This window comes from Podarcis erhardii, assembly GCF_964252035.2.
Source record: "Podarcis erhardii genome assembly, chromosome: 15".
Lineage (NCBI taxonomy): Eukaryota > Metazoa > Chordata > Lepidosauria > Squamata > Lacertidae > Podarcis > Podarcis erhardii.
The window spans coordinates 36,405,209-36,426,197 of record NC_138505.1 but is presented as its reverse complement, the minus strand read 5'-3'; the positions used below and the strand labels follow the sequence as shown (position 1 = coordinate 36,426,197).

General features: G+C 45.0%; 1 protein-coding gene across 2 annotated transcripts in view; it reads left to right on the top strand.

Moving 5' to 3' along the window:
* ADGRD1 (adhesion G protein-coupled receptor D1) overlaps window positions 1–20,989 on the top strand; it is a 270,737-nt gene that overhangs the window by 58,116 nt on the left and 191,632 nt on the right. For both annotated transcript variants that reach the window (XM_081842242.1, XM_081842243.1), the window contains one exon: window positions 2,000–2,141. In XM_081842242.1, coding sequence (XP_081698368.1) covers window positions 2,000–2,141 — 142 coding nt within the window. The remainder of the gene's footprint in view (window positions 1–1,999; window positions 2,142–20,989) is intronic.

The following is a 20,989-nucleotide window of genomic DNA, read 5'->3' as shown; positions in this document are numbered from 1 at the left end:
TAATCTTTGTTGGAAGCCACCCAGAGTGGCTGGGGAAACCCAGCCAGATGGGTGGGGTACAAATAATAAATTGTTGTTGTTGTTGTTGTTGTTGTTGTTGTTGTTGTTGTTGTTGTTGTTGTTATACCACCTCCTCATCCTCACCACCATCCTCACTTAGGTCCTGGGGAAGGTTGCAACATATTAATTGAGCAGAGGCTGCCATGCTCCATAGCTCTGGAGACAGCACTGGGCAATGCAACAAGTCACGTGACACAGATCTTTCACCAGCAAAGTTAGCCTTTGATCCTATTGGATTAGTGAGTCTGCTGGGTTTTAAATTTTAGAAATAAATGTACAATTAGGCTGCATAAATCTCACTGAAGTCAGCAGGGTTTAAAGAGCCTATCCGTGTGCCATCAGTGTCCAGAAGGGCTATGAATTATTGTTTTGTACGTTGTAAGGCAGTAGCATGCAACCTGTTTGTCTTTGTTGAGGGCTACACTCCTGATAATCTGTTGGGGGGGGGCTTCATGTCACCAGGGAGCAGAGCCAGAGGTGGGTGGGATGGAGGGATGGAGGAGAAATTTGATTCAGTTTGCATTTCAAGGCAAACCTTCTTGATTTGTATTTTCTGAAACAAAATGTGAACCGAAACTCAGCCATCTTCTGAAATTCACACTTCTCTGAATTTTGCAATGCCATCCTTCAGCCAAGAATTGTGTACAGAAATGCATATACTGGAGTGAAAGGTGCATAAAAGTGCATGTTAGTGGGGGGGAAACGTGCAAAAATATAATGCTTTGCAAAATTGCACTGCAAAATATGGATATTATTTTAAATTACATATAAAAGTGTGTCTGTTGGGAGAAATCCACACCAAAATGCTGGTGAATTTTTCTGAGGACTTGTCATTTATGTTTTAACTATTTATTTGTGCTTTCATCTTGTGAACTGCCCTGAGATCTTTTGATGAAGGGCGGTATGTAAATCTAATAAATAAACAAACTAAACTAACAAATAAATAAAGTCTTGTGGAAATGTGGAGAAATGAAAGTGAGAGAAACTAAAAGGCATCTGAAGGCAGCCCTGCTTAGGGAAGCTTTTAATGTTTAACAGACTATTGTATTTTAATATTTTGTTGGAAGCTGCCCAGAGTGGCTGGGGAAACTCAGCCAGATGGGTGGGGTATAAATAAATAAATAAATAATAATAATAATAATAATAATAATAATAATAATAATAATAATTTATTTATTTATTTATTTATTTATTTATTAAAATTGACAGATCTGTCCATCTTCAGGGGGCAGGAGACCCTTTCTCTCTCTTTCTTTCTGGCATCCCTTATCTCTCTCATTCAGTGCTTTTTTTCTAAAAAAAATGTTTAGGGTTACTCTCATTTTCCTACTCATATTGAAACAGGTACAGCAGTACCTTGGGTTACATACGCTTCAGGTTACAGACTCCCCTAACCCAGAAATAGTACCTCGGGTTAATAACTTTGCTTCAGGATGAAAACAGAAATCGCGCGGCGGCAGCGGGAGGCCCCATTAGCTAAAGTGGTGCTTCAGGTTAAGAACAGTTTCAGGTTAAGAACGGACCTCCATAATGAATTAAGTTCTTAACCAGAGGTACCACTGTAAAGGTAAAGGTAGCCCTGACCATTAGGTCCAGTCGACTTAGATTCACAAAATGTTTAGGGGTATGCGTACCCCTGCGTCCCCCCAGAAAGAAAGCACTTCTCTCACTGCTCCCGTTTCCATCTCCAAACAGTGAGCTGCTCTTGGCAGGGGTCTGAACTGACAAATTGCCAAGGGCTTTTGAAATCAGACAAAAAGTCAAAAGCAGCACTAGGTACACAGTTTGTCCACCTCTGTTTCAGAGAGGCTAAGTATTGCTGCTGTTTTTTGTTATTTTTTAAAGGCAGTGGTACCTGCTTAAATTCTCAGGATGGGGCAGATTAGACATCAAAATACACAACCAACTACAAACATCCCGTTTCTTCTTTCTTTCTCAGAATTCCTGAAGCTGCTGCCTGCAAGGACTGCATGATTTTTGCAAGCAGCTACCTTATCTCCCTGAAAGTGGAACCCCCGCCGACATTGTCCCACAATTTGTCCGGTTCTCCTCTCATTACCATCCATTTGAGACACAAACTGGTAAGGAGCGATGAATCCTTTAACTTGCTTCTTTGCTATGATGTCTGTAACTTTGTATGACACGTTTGGTATCAAGCACAGCAAAATTCCAGGACTTGTGTAAACTATGCCAATGTGAGACATCTGTGTTTAACAGTTGTTGTTCCTCTATTAGTTACATGTAGGGCTAAAATGTACGGCGGGTGCTTGTTTTGTTGTTGTGTGAGACACCCTGTGCTTCCACCCTGTACTCACCCAGCCACTCTGCCTCAAACTCACTTTCAAAGTAATACAGCTCTTGAGATCTAGAAACTTGTATTGATTAAAAAGAATGATGACATTCTCCGAGTATGGCATTTTGGACGATGCTTTCATGGAGTCACAAATTATACCCAGCCTTGACTATTATTTTATTTATTGAATTTATATCCTTTGCTTCCTTCTGAAGGAGCTCAGTGTCACACTATGGCAGACTGGAAATAGCATCGCCCTGTTGAGTTGGCTGGACATGGTTTTGGCTGTTTCTCTGTTGGTGACTGTTTACAGCTGATGGTTTAATGCTATGTGGTAGAGAAAGATGGTGAAAATGGAACATGGCCTCCTCAAGAGTGGCCCCCAGATTGTAGAACAAATCATGGTATTTTCTGTTCCGTCAGGTTTTTGGATTCTTCTGAGATCTGTTCTTCATCCTCGTCTCCCTGCTAGGGGCATATTCTTTGCTATCTTTTTTTAGCTTCCCTCCTTTGTATAATTGCTGTTGGACATTTTGCATTTTCTATTTTGTACTATAAGCTGCCTTGAGAAGGAATTTGGGCTGAAATTCTGGCTCTTTCTCTCTGTGTTGTGCCCCTTTAAGGCATATCTTATCCTTCCTTTTCTTAGTATTTTCTTTCCCTCTGCATCTAGGTTCCAAGCCTGCAGGCGTGGGCTTTGTTGTTCGTATTTTTTTTGTACAGCATCTAGCTATTTTAGATGCTTTATAAAGAATTGTTATAGGAGTGCAGACACGTATTGTTTTTCCTTTTTCATAACCTGCTGGATGAAAATTCAATGGCTTGCATTCACACAAGGGCTTGCATCCACTCTCCTCCCCTTCTCCCACCCAAGAAGGAGGGAGATTAGAAGCTTCTGCTTCCCCTTGGCAGCAAACCATAGTTTACGCTTAGGCTCTGAGTGCAGCAAACCATGGTTGACTCTAATTAGAGCTGAGCCACACACTCCTACATTTCCCTATGCTGTTTGTAATCTGCACAACCAGTTTACCAGAGGCAAGAGAGGGATAAGCACATGTGCCATGTGTGCCAATGCCCCTTTCAAAGCCAGCTGTGAAGCTGCATGCTCCGGAGGCGGAGAGCAGGTGGGGGCATGGCTGGTGCACATACCAGGGGCATGGCATGTCGCCCGTGGGGGCATGGCATGCTGCCTGTGGGTGTGTGGGGTGTGGCATGGGGGCGTGACATGTTTCCTGTGGCACCCGGCAATGGGGGGGGGTGGCGCATGTCCAGGGGTGTAGTTGCTATGGGACCCCCCTCCCCAATGGTGCTGGGGGGCAGTGCGCTCCTCCTGCCCCCGTTCCTCCACGAGTGTTCAAAGCACCTTTGATTGCCACCCATCTCCAGCCTAAAGTTGCTTCCATGTGACCTGTTTATTAAGCATTCATCCTGACTGATCCGTGGGGTGCTTAGGTGAGGTTCTGTCAAGCAATTGTTATCTCACGCTTCCCAGTGCACCTCCCCTCATTTTCCTTCTTGCAAAATGTCCAAGGTGATTTTGGGCGGGGCGGGGCTGGAGCAGCTTCGTTGCGCAAGAATGCCAAAACAAACTTTGACTGCACAGCTTGAATTTGCTGGTATGAGATTGAATCTCATGCGAAAACAGTGACACTCTCATACGAAGCCCTGCAAAAGGATTTGAACCACTTTTATTTTTAAAACATTATCTGCACCGCTGGCTCTCTCTCTCTCTCTCTCTCAAGTGAGGAATTAGCTCAGTAGCCTCTGCGGGTTTTGTCCCTGGCACCGGAGGAGCTTTGCATATTATAGCCTTGATGCAAAGAAGTGGGAGGCAGGTCTGGGTGGAAATTGAGAGTTTGGTTTGGAAGGGGGCAGCCCATCAAACGTTCTGAGGGAGATCTGTGCATTTGGGGCCTGGCCCAGCCTGAGAGGCATGATTATAGGTGTCATTCCTCATTACTCCAACATCGAACTTGATCTTCAGTGCTCTGGGAACTGCAGAAACAATAACTCAGATGGATTGAAACCTCCGTCCTTTGCCTGACCCCATTTCTGCCTGCTTTAAGTATAGGTTATTTCTGCTGAAGTGGCTTTCCAGGATCTTCCATTCTTTTTAGTTACACGCAAGAGAGCCTGTTTTCAGAAGTGATGCTTAGAGGACTGGGAAAGACCCCTCACTGAAACCCTGGGAATCTGCTACCAGGACTTATCCAGTGCCCCCCCCCCTTAAAAACCTGTTTAGGTGTACTCCCATTCACCATTTTATAGTTCAAATCGGGAAAAATAATTATAGCAAATGGACAAAAGATACAAAGATTCATAAAATGTTTAGGGATGTGCGTCCCCCCAGAAAAAAAGCACGGGGCTTATCCTTTTTCCCTTTGCCCTGTGCTTTTTAGCCTTTAAAGCTTTGTGTTCAAGCACTTGTTTTTTTGTCCCAGAGCTCTCTCCTCTCTTTAATGCTGAATCACAACTAACAGAAATGTGGGTCTTCCTCAGATGCTTTTTGCTCCGATTCAGCTTTAAAGAGCAGGTTTTCATGGGGAAAGCTCCAGAGGGAAAGGAAACAAAAGAGTTCTTGGACACTGAGCTTTAAAGTGCAGATTGTGTTTAGAAAGTGAAGGGGAAAGGTAAGTTTGGATAAGCCTTCAATCACTACAGACCATTTAAGAAATATTCTGGAACGAAACGATGGCAGGGAACAGAACCTTGCAAAGGCACAGCAGCCAACTTTGTCTTTGAGCGGATACTTTAGATTTTGCTAGTGTCTTTTATTTGTTTGTTTCTGTCCTAGCCCTCATTGCTGGGCAAAGAACTCAAACTCCCAGTGCCGTTTCTGCAAAAAGCTTTTAATGTGCAAATCAGATCAGTACACAGGCTGTTGGGAATTCCATTCCACCCTTTGCTGCAGACTTGGGATTGTTACATAATTATGATAATAACAACAACAACAATAATAATCATATTTATTTATACCCCGCCCGCCCCAGCCAAGGCCGGGCTCAGGGCGGCTAACAAGCAATAATAAAAACAAGTTGAATCAATACAACTTAAAAACAAGATTAAAATACAACATTAAAATATTGAAACATTAAAATACTAAAATGCAGCCTCATCACAGGAGGAGAAAGGAAAAAGAAAAAATAAAGAGGGGGAGGGAATCAAATTGGCTCCAAGCCAAAGGCCAGGCGGAACAACTCTGTCTTACAGGCCCTGGGGAAAGAAATCAGATCCTGCAGGGCCCTGGTCTCAGGAGGCAGAGCGTTCCACCAGGCCAGAATTGAAAAGGCCCTGGCTCTGGTTGAAGCTAATCTAACTTCCTTAGGGCCTGGGACCACTAAGGTGTTGTTATTTATGGACCTTGAGGCTCTCTGTGGGGCATATCGGGAGAGGCAGTCCCGTAGGTATGAGGGTCCTAGGCCGTTTACATTCCAGCACAGATTGCTGGTGTGAGCGGAACTTCCTCTCTGTATTGCTTTTGTTTTCAATCTCTCTCTGAGAAGACGGCAAGGAGAGATACCATGTTTTCTTTGTCCTGATTTATGTATAATAAATGCGTAGCTTAGTATTGTATCTACAGCCTCAAGCCTCTTCTGTTGCACAGTTTACACTGCTGAGTAATGTGTGCTCAAGCCTGCAAGCTTGAGTTGCTGATGAACGTCGGAGCAGAGGTGGATGGAATCTCTGCAGCGGCAAGGCTGAGGGGAGACGCTCCAGCTGGGGCTTTTCAACCCCAGATTCCGACACAGGCAAAGCAGAACTTACAAGGTGCAGCAGGTACATAAGAGGCATAGATACATGGCTAAGTGCAAATATGTTGATCCAACAAGTGACATGCCTCCTGAACCTTCCTTTTGAAGAATGGAGTGGGCTTAGCTCACTTAGAATGGCAAGTGATTGGAGTCCTGGGACTGGGCAAGCAACCAAGCAGTCCTTCAAGTGGGCTGGGTCTGGGAAGTTTGTTCGTGCTGGTCCATAGAGATGGAAGCAGTGTGGGCACCAGCTGAGCATCTGATTTACTCTGTCGCTTCCCCAAAAAGAGGAGGCTTCTCACAGACAGGATGTACCAGGATGTACCATAAAGAGGAGGCTTCTCACAGACAGGACGTACCACAGCATGAGTGTATGATCCAATGTCACTCCTCTGCCAAACCTTAGAATCCAGCTCCCCATTCTCTAGAGCAGTGTTTCCCAACCTTTGGTCTTTGTAGCTGTTTTCGAACTACAATTCCCATCATCCCTGACCACTGGTCTTGCCCGCTAGAGATGATGGGACTCCTGGCCCCATGCCTGGGCTCAGATGCTTCTTGGACAAACTCCAGTGACACAGCCCGTCCCTCTGGCCACCACAGCCACTAAGCCTTGCTTTGAAGAACCCTTCCTCAAAGGCTAGAAGAGCAAGACAGGGGGTTGGGGGGCCAGTGGTGGCAGCCACAGTAGTGAGAGACAGACAATAGCAAAGCAAATGAGGGGAGGGTCCAGGAAGCACCAGGACTTCCCTCCTTTGTGCCTGCCACCTGGTAGAACACGTGATTTGCACATATAAGATCCCCAGTTCAATCCTTGGCATCTCCAGTTAAAAGGATCTCATGTAGCAGTTGATGGGAAAGTCCCCTTGCCTTTGAAGCATCACTAAAAGTCTGAATGGAACTCCTTGCCTATTGACAAGAGTTCTTTGCTGTACTCTTTTTGGATTTGTTTTGTTTTGTTTAGGCAAGCCCACCCAGAAATGTAGGGACGTAGGTGGCGCTGTGGTCTAAACCACAGAGCCTAGGGCTTGCTGATCAGAAGGTCGGCGGTTCGAATCCCCGCGACAGGGTGAGCTCCCGTTGCTTGGTCCCGGCTCCTGCCAACCTAGCAGTTCGAAAGCGCATCAAAGTGCAAGTAGATAAATAGGTACCAATTGGGCAGGAAGGTAAACAGTGTTTCCGTGCGCTGCTCTGGTTCGCCAGAAGTGGCTTAGTCATGCTGGCCACATGACCCGGAAGCTGTATGCGGGCTCCTTCGGCCAGTAAAGCGAGATGAGCGCCACAACCGCAGAGTCGCCCGCGACTGAACCTAACGGTCAGGGGTCCCTTTACCTTTACCCAGAGATGGAGATCTTGATGTGTTTTAATCTCCCCTCCCCCATTGTTCTCTTTAATTATCTTTAACTGTTTTCTCTTTTAACTTTTTATTGACATTTTTAAATATTTCTTGTAAACTACTTAGAGGCTTTAATACAATCAAGGGGTATACATATCTTGTTGAAATAAAATTTATATAGGCATATAGTCTGATGTAGTAAAAGGCACCCCCCCTTTGAATAAACAACAAGTGCCCCTTGGCCTTCTGCAGAAGGAAATGAAGCATTTTGCCTCCTAGTGCAGTATGGGAAATTTGCCAGCCCCTGGGGGAGAGAAAAGAGGCAACTGAGATGGACTTAACTTGAAGGTGTATTCGCAACACTTACAAAAATAAATATTTGAACTGTCAACAGCTCTTGGAACTGAGGCAATATTGGAACAGTTTTGTCATGCCAAAGTCTCTTAAATATTTAAAGCTTCTTATAGCCAAGGGCTTTCCAAGTTCCTTTTATTTCAAAAATAGCTTTTATCCACATTTCTGAAGAGTGGGGTTTTTTGTGGGGGAGGGCAGAAAATATTTGGAAATGCAGAAGCTCCCTCCCTGCCTCTTTTTTGGTGTTGCTAGCAAAACGTTTTTCACACAGGATGACGGTGCTGAGGTGATATATCACTATAGTGTTCAATTTTAATGGAGAGTTAGAAGCGGTAAGGCTGAATGGTTTGCCACACAAAGGCACCCTTTGCATGTTCCACGTGAAGGCATCGCTGCTGTAATCTGTGAGAAAGCAATCATGGTTGTTTTTGCCATTTTAAAACAACGATTGGATGGATCTGTGTGTGAGACCTTTCTGCCCACCATAAGCCCTGAAGATTGTTGCAGATTGAACTTTGATAGGCAAGCTGGTGTGGTGGAAAGTGGAGGGAATTTAAAGGTGAGCCTGCCTAATTTGCAGTTCTTTTTTTTTAAAAAAATGCAAACCAGAGCATAGCTATCTTGTGAAATTCACGTTTCTGAATTTTGCAATGCATTTCTCCAACCAAGTAATGTGCACATGCATATAATAATAATAATAATAATAATAAATTTTATTTATATCCCGCCCTCCCCAGCCAAAGCCGGGCTCAGGGCGGCTAACAATAATCAAATAATCAAACAATCAAATAATCACACATTCTAAAAATATTTCATTATAAAAATTAGTTAAAATCAAATTAATGGCAACCGATTAAGCAAAATTCTGTGCAGGTTGCCAGAGGAGGGAGTCAGGCTGCGCCCTGACCAAAGGCCTGGTGGAACAACTCTGTCTTGCAGGCCCTGCGGAAAGATGTCAGGTCCCGCAGGGCCCTAGTCTCTTGTGACAGAAAGTTCCACCAGATTGGAGCTGCAGCCGAGAAGGCCCTGGCTCTAGTTGAGGCCAGCCTAACCTCTCTGAGGCCTGGGACCTTGAGGATGTTATTATTTGCAGACCGTAGGTTTCTCTGTGGGGCATACCAGGAGAGGCGGTCCCGTAGGTACGAGGGTCCTAGGCCGTATAGGGCTTTAAAGGTTAAAACCAGCACCTTAAACCTGATCCTGTACTCCACCGGAGCTAGTACAGCTGGTATAGTACCGGATGAATGTGATCTCGCAGCGAAGACCCCATAAGGAGTCTCGCCGCGGCATTCTGCACCCGCTGGAGTTTCTGGGTCAGTCTCAAGGGCAGCCCCACATAGAGCGAGTTACAATAATCCAGTCTGGAGGTGACCGTCGCATGGATCACAGTGGCTAGGTCAGGGCGAGAGAGATAAGGGGCCAACTGCTTAGCTTGGCGGAGATGAAAAAATGCCGCCTTTGTTATAGCTGTAATCTGCGCCTCCATAGAGAGGGAGGTATCGAAGATTACACCCAAACTCTTAACGGACGGTGCTGGCACTAATTGCACCCCCGCAAGAGATGGGAGTTGCCCCCTCAATCCCATATCGTCCCGCCCCAGCCAGAGGACCTCTGTCTTCGAAGGATTTAACTTCAACCGGCTCCCTCGTAACCATCCAGCCACAGCTTCCAGACATCTCGCCAGTGTGTCTGGGGCCGAGTCAGGATGGCCACCCATCAACAGATAGAGTTGGGTGTCATCAGCATACTGATGGCAACCCAGCCCAAAACTCCGGACAAGCTGGGCGAGGGGGCGCATAAAGATGTTAAAAAGCATCGGGGAGAGAATCGCACCCTGAGGCACTCCACACACCAAGGAGTGGCGCGATGACAATTCCCCCCCAAGCGCCACCCTCTGTCCCTGACCAGAGAGAAACGAGCGCAGCCATTGAAGGACTGTGCCCTGGATCCCCACGTCGGCAAGGCGGTGGTTCAGGAGTTCGTGATCGACCATGTCGAAGGCTGCTGACAGATCTAGAAGAATCAGCAGCCCCAACCCGCCTCGATCCAGCTGCCTGTGGAGATAATCTGTTAGGGCATTGGAGTATAATGCGTATAGAAATGAATATATTGGTGAAATATATTTTGTACATTGCAAAAGATCGTTGCACAAAAGAACCATCTGTTGAGCAATATGAATTCTCTATAGCACAACTAGCAGCCACTAGTTCAGCTGTTGCATTGGATTCCATCTCTCTGGCAGTAAAAATGCAATGGTAATGAATTATAATAAATCAGTTCCGCTTCCGAATGGGACTGGTTGTGCTCAGGCCGCCAGGCCCCACCCCCACACCAGCATGGTGCAGTATAGCGTCCCACGTCACGCTGAGGGTGACCCAGCCATGCCATTTGCCAGGCGACCAATCAGGGTGCTGGGGGGCATGGCCAAGGCCAATTTAAACCATGGGTGTGACTCTGGCAGCTCTTCTTTCAGCCTCACACCGTGGATCTCCTGCCCTCCAGCCTTCTTTTAGGTAGGGTCACTGGCCTTGCTATGGATTTCGGTTGGTTGGCATTGAGGGGCCTGGTAGGATTTTTTCCACTTGGGAAACTGGCACCAGCCACTTGATTTTCACCTTGTTGTTGTTTAGTCTTTTAGTCATGTCAGAGTCTTTGTGATTCCATGGACCAGAGCACGCCAGGCACTCCTGTCTTCCACTGCCTCCCACAGTTTGGTCAGACTCATGTTGGTAGCTGCGAGAACACTGTCCAACCATCTCGTACTCTGTCGTCACCTTCTCCTTGTGCCCTCAATCTTTCCCAACATCAGGGTTTTTTCTCTTCTCATGAGGTGGCCAAAGTATTGGAGCCTCAGCTTCAGGATCTGTCCTTCCAGTGAGCACTCAGGGCTGATTTCCTTCAGAATGGATAGGTTTGATCTTCTTGCAGTCCATGGGACTCTCAAAAGCCTACCTCCTAGCAATCGCCACAACTTTGTAATGTTTGGCTGTTAGGCATTGGAATAGTGATGTGTGGGGGAGGGTATTCCGTTAAAGAAATCTGGGGGTGTGGATCTCGTTTGAAGCCCGGGGAGCGGCTAGGGCCATGCCACAACCCCAGCAAGAACCCAGGGGGGCTCGAGTCAATCCACATTGGCAGGACTCCCCCTGCTGGTGGTTTACCCTTCCAGAATTCCTGCAGGGTGGGCAGGAGTCAGATATAGTCTGTTGATGCCAGTGTCTATGCCAATACTGCTCACATTCTGTAACCAGTAAAAGTTGTGGCCTAAATTTTGCCCAATAACATTAACCTAAATTTTGTGTCCTTGTGTATTTATTCTCCTTGGGGTGGCTTGGGGGTCTTGAAGCGCAACTAACCATTTGGGGTTACTTTGCCCAGAGATAGGGCTGGTACTTCTAATAGTTGTGCAGAAGGGGGGTAGTTTTTGTCTGATACTGCTCATCACACAGGAGTGAGAAAAGCTCCACCCTGGTTAAAATTGTCTCTCATGCACAGTTATAAAAAAAAACTTTCATAGCTGTCTTTGCAACTGACTCTCCTCTGTTGTTTTGTCACATCAAGAAGACAGATTCACCCAATGAAAAATGAGAGTGAGGTGTTACATTTTGGTGAGGTTTCCACATAAAAAAAGCTAAGGGCTGAGTCTTACTATAAGAAACTTTTGTAGTTTTGTGTGTGGGTTGGTTTTTTGTTTTTTTGACAAGTGGTTCTATATATATCTATACACCACATCAAAGGGTGGTTTGTGGGCCTGGATGCTTCTTTGACATTGGTTACTGAAATTGGCACTTTCTTTGACAGAGCTGTTTTTCAGCAGGGTGGAGATTGCATCTGCCAGTTTGGAGACCTGGCAAGGACTGGGCCCATAAATTCCCTTCCCACCAAAAGTCTTCCAGATTAGAGTTGTATATCACATGGAAAACAAACTTAGGACCTGCTTCCCTTTCCTGAGTTCTGCTTGCAGGAGGCACCATGTGTCAACATCAACCAAGCCAATCAATACCAACTGGGAAGTTGGAGCAGTATTGCCAGCTTTATAAACTTCAAAGTGAATCCCGTAGATAGCTTATTTTCAAGAGTCATGCGATATATTGAGTTTACTCTCCTCTCCTGTGATTTGGTGTTTGTCACCTGAAGGGCGAGAGAGGATCATCAGGCACAACACAATCAAATTTCTCCTCAGGGTTTCCTAACCTACCACAGTATCTTGCTGTTTAAATCAAGTTTTGTCCTCCTGAGTTTTAGGCACTCATCAGAGAATATTATCCATTCCCAATGGAAGGCTGCAGAATTGTGATGGATTGCTGCAATAGTGCCAACTGGGTGGTCTATAGATTACTGGTACAGTGGTACCTCGGGTTACATACGCTTCAGGTTACATACGCTTCAGGTTACAGACTCCTCTAACCCAGAAATAGTACCTTGGGTTAAGAACTTTGCTTTAGAACAGAAATCGTGCTCCGGTGGAGCGGTGGCAGCAGGAGGCCCCATTAGCTAAAGTGGTGCTTCAGGTTAAGAACAGTTTCAGGTTAAGAACAGACCTCCGGAACAAATTAAGTACCGTATTTTTCGCCCCATAGGGCGCACCGGCTCATAGGGCGCACCTAGTTTTGGGGGGTGGAAATTAAAAAAAAATTACTTCCCCCCTCAGGTGCGGGGCTGGGGCAGGGGAAGCCTGAGCTTCCCCCGACCCCAGCCCCCAGAACAGGCTGCTATCCGCAAGCTTAGGGAGCCCGGCAGGAAGTCACGCTGGTCTCCCCAGGTTTGCGGATATCTGCCCGAAGCCCGGGGCGCACTACTCAGCGCGCCCTGGGCTTCGGGATGCAGGCAGCTCTCCGGAAGCCTTGGGAGACCGGTGCGACTTCGCGCTGGGCTCCCACGGCTTGCGGAGAGCTGCCCGAAGCCTAGAGAGCGAGAGGGGTCAGTGCGCACCGACCCCTCTCACTCTCCAGGCTTCAGCGAAAGCCTGCATTCACCCCATATGACACACACACATTTCCCCTTCATTTTTGGAGGGGAAAAAAGTGTGTCCTATAGGGCGAAAAATACGGTACTTAACCCGAGGTACCACTGTATTAAATCTTGTGCTCTTCCCCTAAGCCCACTACAAATTGGAATCTGAATATGTCTCCTTATGAGCAGTGACTCTTACCTGTTCCTTGGATTTCTACCTGTGTGCCAGATAGGAGGACTGTTACATGAACACCCCTATAACCTTCCTTTTAAGTTCTGCCATGGGCAGGGATGGGGGAGACACTGGATTCTGTTTGCATTTAAAGGGGGACTTGCCTAATTTGCCCTTTCTGAAAACAGATGAGAACCGAAACATAGCCATCTTTCTGTGCTGACTGAATTCGTTAATCGGATTCTCCTCCTCCTCCTCCTTCTCACTGCTACAGGTTCACAAACACTCAAATGATAAAACAATGCAATTTAAAAACACGATCGAAAGGATATTGAAAACAAATTTTAAAACCCCCTAAAACCATATATACCCAATTAAAAACATGTTAAAACAGCCACATACCCTCCCCACGAATAACCTCAAGATTGCCAGGAACAGTATCTTTGGGTAAGCACCAAACTTCTAACTTCCCCAGTTTTCAGGTACAACTTGTCCCCCACCCCTCCTAAATGGTTAAAAAAGAAGGAAAATGAACTTGGGATGACATTTATCGGCATCTTAAGTGCAGAAAATGCAAGCCCATAATAACTGGCTGCATCAGGAGGCCCTGTGAGGATACAATTAGAGAGTGTCTGCCTGGAAGAAGAGGACGGATTCCTCCACTCCACGCCATCCCATAATAGGTTTGCATTCTACTGTATATGCACATTCCACTGACCCAGATATAATTGGATTTCCACTTTGCTAATATATGCATAGTATCACTGTGCAAAATAAAAACCTCCGAAAACTCCTTTTGAAGGAGCTTGAGTGTTTTCCAGCTTACGAACTGCAGTTCATTTAACACTGCAAATATGCCCTCATCTCTGTGACATTTCTTTGTCGCTTTCCAAGTACCGGCCCTTAAGATGAATCCAAGTGCTGGAAATGATCACTGGGATTTTTGTAGCTTAGTTAACAGAATGAACTGGGGACCCCTCCAGAAACAGTCCTTGTTACAGGAACTAGAGGGATTTGGTTGAGGAAATGTCAGTAATGCCTGTAGCCGACTGATAAAAATAATAAGCAAACAAATGCTTTCTAGCTCAGTCTTTACATTTATCTTTCTTTTTATCTTTAATTTCAAGATCATTTACTTGAAAACAAAGTGCCTAGAACTTCCCAGAAGCAAGACTAGGTAGTAACAAGCTCTGGGCGAAGCTAAGCTGTGGCTGGTTGGCCTCCTTGCTACCTCTGCCCCAAGCCCTGCCCTTTCTCTTGAATGGCATGCACTGAAAATAATGCTTGATTTGAAAATCTCTGCATTTGTGAAATGGGTGTGCATGTTTAGAAATCACTGCCCCCTCCCCCAAGGCACACCTGTTTAAGAAACATTTAAACTCTTGTTATAACTTGCTGTACTTTTGGCATCTTGGCGCCATTCAACTTCCACCTTATATATTTTAACCTTTATATACTTGCCAACTACGATGTGGGCCTGAGTCCAAGATAGTGCTTGTCACAAGATGTTTGTCTTCCTTCCTTCCTTCCTTCCTTCCTTCCTTCCTTCCTTCCTTCCTTCCTTCCTTTTGTTAGAATTACAAGCTTGGTGGATCAGGGGAATGCTGTGGGCATAGTGTATCTTGATTTCAGTAAGGCTTTTTGACAAAGTCCCCCATGACCTTCCACGGAGGTTTATATATTTTTCCCCAAATAATCTTTATTAGTTTTTCAATTAGATACTCCACATACACATATTGTATTACATTTTACATTTATACTTGCTCTTCAGAGCTAACTTCGCTCCTTCCTTCTTCTGGTTCTTTATATCACATATAATTCTATCACATCCCCCCCCCCCATTTTATATATTGTTATTCATTTTCCATAATTGTCCATGGACAAATCCTTGGAGGTTTATAATAGAGGATGGTTGGTCATCTGTCATGGATGCTTTAGTTGAGATTCCTGCATTGCTGGGACTAGATGTTGGACCAGGTGACCCTCACCTACAATTCTCTGATTCTCAGGAAGAGCTGTGACATGGCCAGGTGGCTCTGGAGGTGTGTGTCAGGCAGTGCCCCCCTCCACTACTGGAGCATGGGCCTCCTCAGATGCCTGCTAGTCTCATCCCCTAATGCTGGATCTATACATGTAGGGCAAGAGTGAAAGAAGGCAAATTGGGTGCCAGTGGCATTTAATGAAGGCTCTGCTAGCGCTCCCCCCCCCCCAAATCAGGTACAATCAATTCTTTCCCCCCAGCACAGTATGTTCTGGGCATTTTGGCTGGATTTATTGGAAGGATAACAAATTATGTGGGAGATGGTCATTTTCAGAGTCTGAAGAGCATGATGGAATGTCCTAATTGCACCGTCTGTGCCAACTGATTAGCCGGGATGGTTGCAGTCACAGTGGGGAGTCTACTGGAGGCAATGTGGGAGGTTAAAAATAATAAATCCAGACCTTATTTACAAGCCTCTTCAATTCTTGTAAAGGTTCTGTGCCAGAACAGGACATGATGCTAGGGTGAGCCAGGCATCCTGCTTTACAGAGGACAGTCCTCTGTTTAGAGAAGGCACTTTCCCATTCAAAGGCATCCTCTGTTTGAAGGACTGTTTCATCCAACAAGTCTAGTTTAAAGATTTTTTTTAAAGGACAGGAAGGGAGAGCAGGGGCCTTGAAGTTGCCCAGCAGCACCTGGACACAGAAGGTGCACAACTCACCTGGCCATAGTCTTCCCCACTAAAGGTGAGGAATACTTCCCCACTGAATGTTGGAAGATTCAGGGCAGACAAAAGAAAGTGCATTTTGCGAAGTTCACTCCCACAAATGTAGAGATGGCCACCAACTTTAAATCAGATATTAGACAAATTCATGGAGGATAGGGCTATCGTAGACAACCTAAAGGACTGTTCCTTAGGGGTAGAGCATCTCCTTTTCATGCAACTGCCCCCAGGTTTCACCCCCAGCATCCCAAGGTAGGACTGGACACTCTGAGATATCCCCCCTGCAGTTTCTTCATCTCTTGGACAGAGCTTGGTGGTGGCACACAGTCTAAACCAGCCTTCCCCAGTCTGGTGCCTTCCAAATGTTTTGTGCTACAGCTCCTTTCAGCCACTGCCAGCATGGTCAATGATCAAGAATGGTGGGAGCTGTGGTTCAACGGCACCTGAAAGACAACAGATTGGGGAGGGCTCAGTTGAATACGTCCAGTAGCTCACCCATTGGAGAAAGAGCTGTAGGTCAATACTATAGGTCAGTGGTGATGAACCTTTTAGAGACCGAGTGCCCAAACTGCAACCCAAAACCAACTTATTTATCACAAAGTGCCAACACGGCAATTTATGCCCCTGTGTATTCAAATTTAAGAGAATGGGGGGAGATGACCCAGAGTTTTTTGGGGACAATTGATACAGAAAATCACTAACCACACTAAGCAATGTTGAAAATCTCTTGTGTCTGCCCACTCACTAACAGCAGACTGCCAGCTGGTTGGCCGGCGCGCAACTTCCCCCAACGCCACTATGGAGCGTTTCCTTCATGCACTGCCATGGGGGAAAGCAACTGACAACTTTGTCTGTTGGGGTGATGGCATGCATGCCTGCAGAGAGAGCACTGAATGCCCACTCTGGCACACATGCCATAGTTTCACCACCACTGCTAGAGTTCATCTCCTTTGCTGAAGTTCAATTACTGGCAGTTCTGGGTACAGTTGCGAATGGCCCCAGTTTGAAACCCTGGAGAAATCACTGCCAGTCATTGTAGACAATATTAATCTAGATGGTCTGACTCAATGTAAGGCAGCTATCTATTTTCCCATGCTGTATAACAAAACCTGCTGTCATGCCCAGATCCTCGCATTTAATGTTATAATATAATAATTTATTATTTATACCTTGGGTTTCCCCAGCCACTCTGGGTGGCTTCTAACAGGAGATTTAAAATACATTAAAACATCAGTCATTGAAAACTTCACTAAATAATAATTTTTTTTTATATGTTTCAAGCATTATAAGCAGTTTTAAGGAAATTCACACCAACCTTTCCTGGTAAGAACTCTACAAGCACACAGCTTTCCAGTTAAGGTTAATCCAGTCCACACCCAAGTTCATTAGATACTCAGTGAAATTTATGACGAGGAAGACATTTTCCCAGAAGGAAAAGTGCAGCTGCTAGAGAGGGATTCTCCTTTCCTTAAAAAAGAAAAAAAGACTGAAGACCTCCCTGATTTATGAATGCAACACCATCTGGGCCAGGAGTCGGGTTCCGATCAGGGAAACACTAGCCAAAAATGCGCCATTCGGTGACTCATAGTGTGTAGAGCTTCACACACCTCCCCCCTTTGGCAGTGGCTTCCAATGGACTCCAGTTTCTCCAACATCCCATTGTTTAATGGATAACATGTGTGTGAAAAAAAAAAAGGGAAAGGTCATTCCCAGTTGGGGCAGGCATCATAATGTGATTGCAAGATGAGAGACGTGAAGTCATGTGTCCTTTCTCCATGGTCAGGTTGTATGTCTGGACGGGAAAGTTAAATTGGTAGACGTTCAATAAGAATCTCAACTCTGCTTGATACTACTGGCGGGTGTCAGAAAACTGGTCATCTCTCCACCCAAACTCAACCCCAACATTAGGCTATTATGCTCCTGATAATGTTCAGAAAATGAACACCCCATTGCTCCTAGCAGTGTCCCAAGCTTAAGGAGCCCTGGGAATGTAGTTCCCAGGGTGCCCAATGTTTTTGCTGAGTCCATTTTCAAGGCGTCCTTGCCGGCCTGTGCCTGTTCAGAATCTCAGTTTACATTCTCAGCCAGAGAAGAACTTTTCAGAAGAATGACACTTGATTTAGTGTGTAGCCAAGAATTAGGCAAATTTCAGGAGGAAATTGTATTCTGAGCCTGGTGAATTCAAGCTTCAGGGTCATCACTGCTTGAGAACTAGATTTTTCATTAGCATGGCAAACTTCCAGATGTATTGAAACAAAACCCAACTCTAGAAAAAAAATGCACTGGGCATCATTAAGTATGTGCCTGTATAAAGTAAGACTGTCAGTGCTAACATCAAGCAGAAACACTCATAATTTTTTTATAAAATACAGTAGCAACACAGTAACCAGAGGACTAGGAAAAAATATCAGTGAAAGCCTATTTATGGGCAGATAGATTAGATTCCAGGCAAATAGATGGGAGTGCCTCCTAGGACTGGGGTGCTCTCTCCTAGAAGGCTGTGTCTTTGAAGGTAAGAGACCGCCTTTCACAGTCAGGTAGGTTTGTATACTTTCTGGTAAAGCATTAGTTATGCCACTTAAAAGAAGAAAATATCTATTCACTGGCATATAGATTCAGAAGCCATTTCAGATAATAATCTATTATGATCACCACATCTCCAAAGGTTAATTAGCACCCCAAGAGTCTGCAAAATTTGCAGGGATAGATGAGACAAAAAGGGAAATATTTTTTAGCTACTTGGCAACGTGTAAGAAGATCTTTAAATACATGTGCAAGGACTCCTTGAAAGTTAATTGATGCCAACCACTGTCAGGAACACGTCCGCCAGTCATGTGAATGAACTTAAAAGCAAATGACCTAAACCAGATTTGGATACACATTATCCATCTAAAAATAAGAGGCTGAAAAAAAGAAGAAGCCCCAAGCGGGTGAAAAGGAAACATGCTCCTTTTCAATTTGCAAGATGAAGGGGAGTGTTTTTGCAACTCATGAGTAATGTATCTGCTGGGTTTACTTGCCAATTTCAGTGTATAAGGAAGCTGGACTCCACCTCAAATTTCACTCAGATTCACATTGGTCTTCGTCAGATGTGAGATTGCTAAACGTATCCCCAATATCATGAACTATTTATTCATTGTTTTATTTCAAGTATTAATATACCAGTTTTAATCAGAAAAGTCTATCAAGTGGTTTACAAAGAAAAAGCAAAAAACAACAACAAAAGAATAGGTGAAACAAATAATAATAATAATAAAGTTAGTCACCTCTCCAGGTGTCTAAGTCATTGTCAGGAGGAACTGCTTGGTGGGGCTCCACAGCTGGAGGTATTTGATAAGGGATATCTGGTGTCACAGCAGCAGAACCCTCCTCTGTTAATTCACTTGATCCTTCCATGGATCAGTCTCTGCATTCCCTAGACTCCTGCCCCCCTCCCTGGGCTTGGACACTTCTCAGGGTCCTGATTTCTCTTTCCCCATCCCTCCCCAGGATTATCTCTGAGCTCCCCTCATTCCCTCTCAGGTTACTACCATCCCCTCTATGGGACATCATGTCTTCCAACTACTATAGGAAAGCAGTAGAGAGGATACAAAGGACTTTTCATAATTGCATGGGGAAATGATATTGTAGTTGTGGGCTTCCCTTTGGGGCTCCTGGCGGGAACAAAATGTTGGTCTAGATGGGCCTTTGGTCTGGTCCAGCAGGGCTTTTGTTGTGTTCTGAGTTTGAAGGGCCGTATTCCTGGGGTTCAAGAAACTTTCACCTATCCATGATCCTTAGTGCGTGTCTGAGCTGGCCAAGGTGTAGCACAGACCACAGATTGCACAAGTTCACCAGTGTCCTGATATAGGTATAGGGAATCTGTGGCAACCCAGATGTTGGACTACAACTCCCATCATCCCTGACCAATGTCCGTGTTGCTTGGGACCAATGGAAGTCCAACAACATTTGGAGGGGCACAGCCTCCCACCCGCATTGGCCCTTTTAAAGTTCAGTGGAGTTCATTATTCCCTTTGGGCAGAAGAAGAGCCATGATAGCTAAAACCAAGTTCTTGTGTTCAGAGATAGCATAGCCTTGATTGCCAGATGCTGCAACAAAACACTCTTTGCTCTCTGCTTGTGTGGTTCCCAAAGGAGTCTGACTGACCACTGGGGCATGCAGAATGCCAAAACAGATAGGAATTTGGTCTGATCCGGCAAAGCTCTTTTGAGGATGTTATTAACAAATTCCTAGGTACATAGAGTGACTCCTAATCACTTCTTGCAAGCAATTTGTAGCCTCGAGCTTAAACTAACACACTTGTGCGCAATGAGCTCATTTTACATCTCTTTCTTTCCCCTCTACCAAATGCAAGCCAACTCAAGTAAATATTTGAAACACCCTCCCTACATTGCTGGAGTATTCCAAATACCTTGAGAAGGGTGAAAAAATATTAGAGGAGTTTTGTTGTTCTTGTTGAACATTTCCATCACTTCCATTTCTACCAAAATTGGCCTTCCAGGCGGCTTACAACTTACCATACGAAAACACACAGTTAAAGCCAGCTCAAAATAACATCCAAAATATACAGAACGGTAGTTAAGAAAATAAGCAAGTTCAGATGAATTGCCATCAAAGGCTTGGGAAGAAGGGGCAACCTGGCATGGAGAAGATATGTGTTTTCATCAGGCCAATGTGAGCTGACAGGTGTGGTAGAATTCCTAACAATATTGATATGGGCAAGTGTTCAAAACCATGTCCACAATTGCATAAGGCCTAAATGTCCTTGTTAACCAAGGGCAAGTCTATTTTCTAGTTCCTGTCCTCAGTAAATCTAATTTGTCCCCCTGTTCTATCCTTTGGGGAATGTCTTGTTTAATTTTTTTGCATGGGTTGTAAGACTTCAGATTTCCCCTCTATTCCTAGATGTTGGCTTGTGGAATAGATGTATAATCTCTAATTTCAATGCATCTGCATGAACCCCAAATGAACAATGCAGCACAGCACAGTGAGCAGCAGTGTGTATCCTGCATGTTGCACACTACAGGTCTTGAGCCGTTTTTGAGCTGTTGATAACATATTGCGGGGCAGTTGTGTTTCTCTAGTATAGCTTTAACCAGCCCCCAACTCCCAACCCATCCTAGCTTTTAAATTGATGGAAAGTTCTGGAGGAAACAAATCTACTATATATTTTGGAAAGTTGTTTGTCTGTCCATCTGCTTTCTATTCCTCTGGATGCTACTTAAGAGATCATGACCAAATTTGGCATGGTGATTCCTGAGATTGAGGAGCAGGGTTTGTTCTGTGTTTGAATACTGCCGGGCACCGTTTCGAATCAAGATGGCAGGCTAAACTTTGACAAACTACACTTATTTAGACACCTCTTA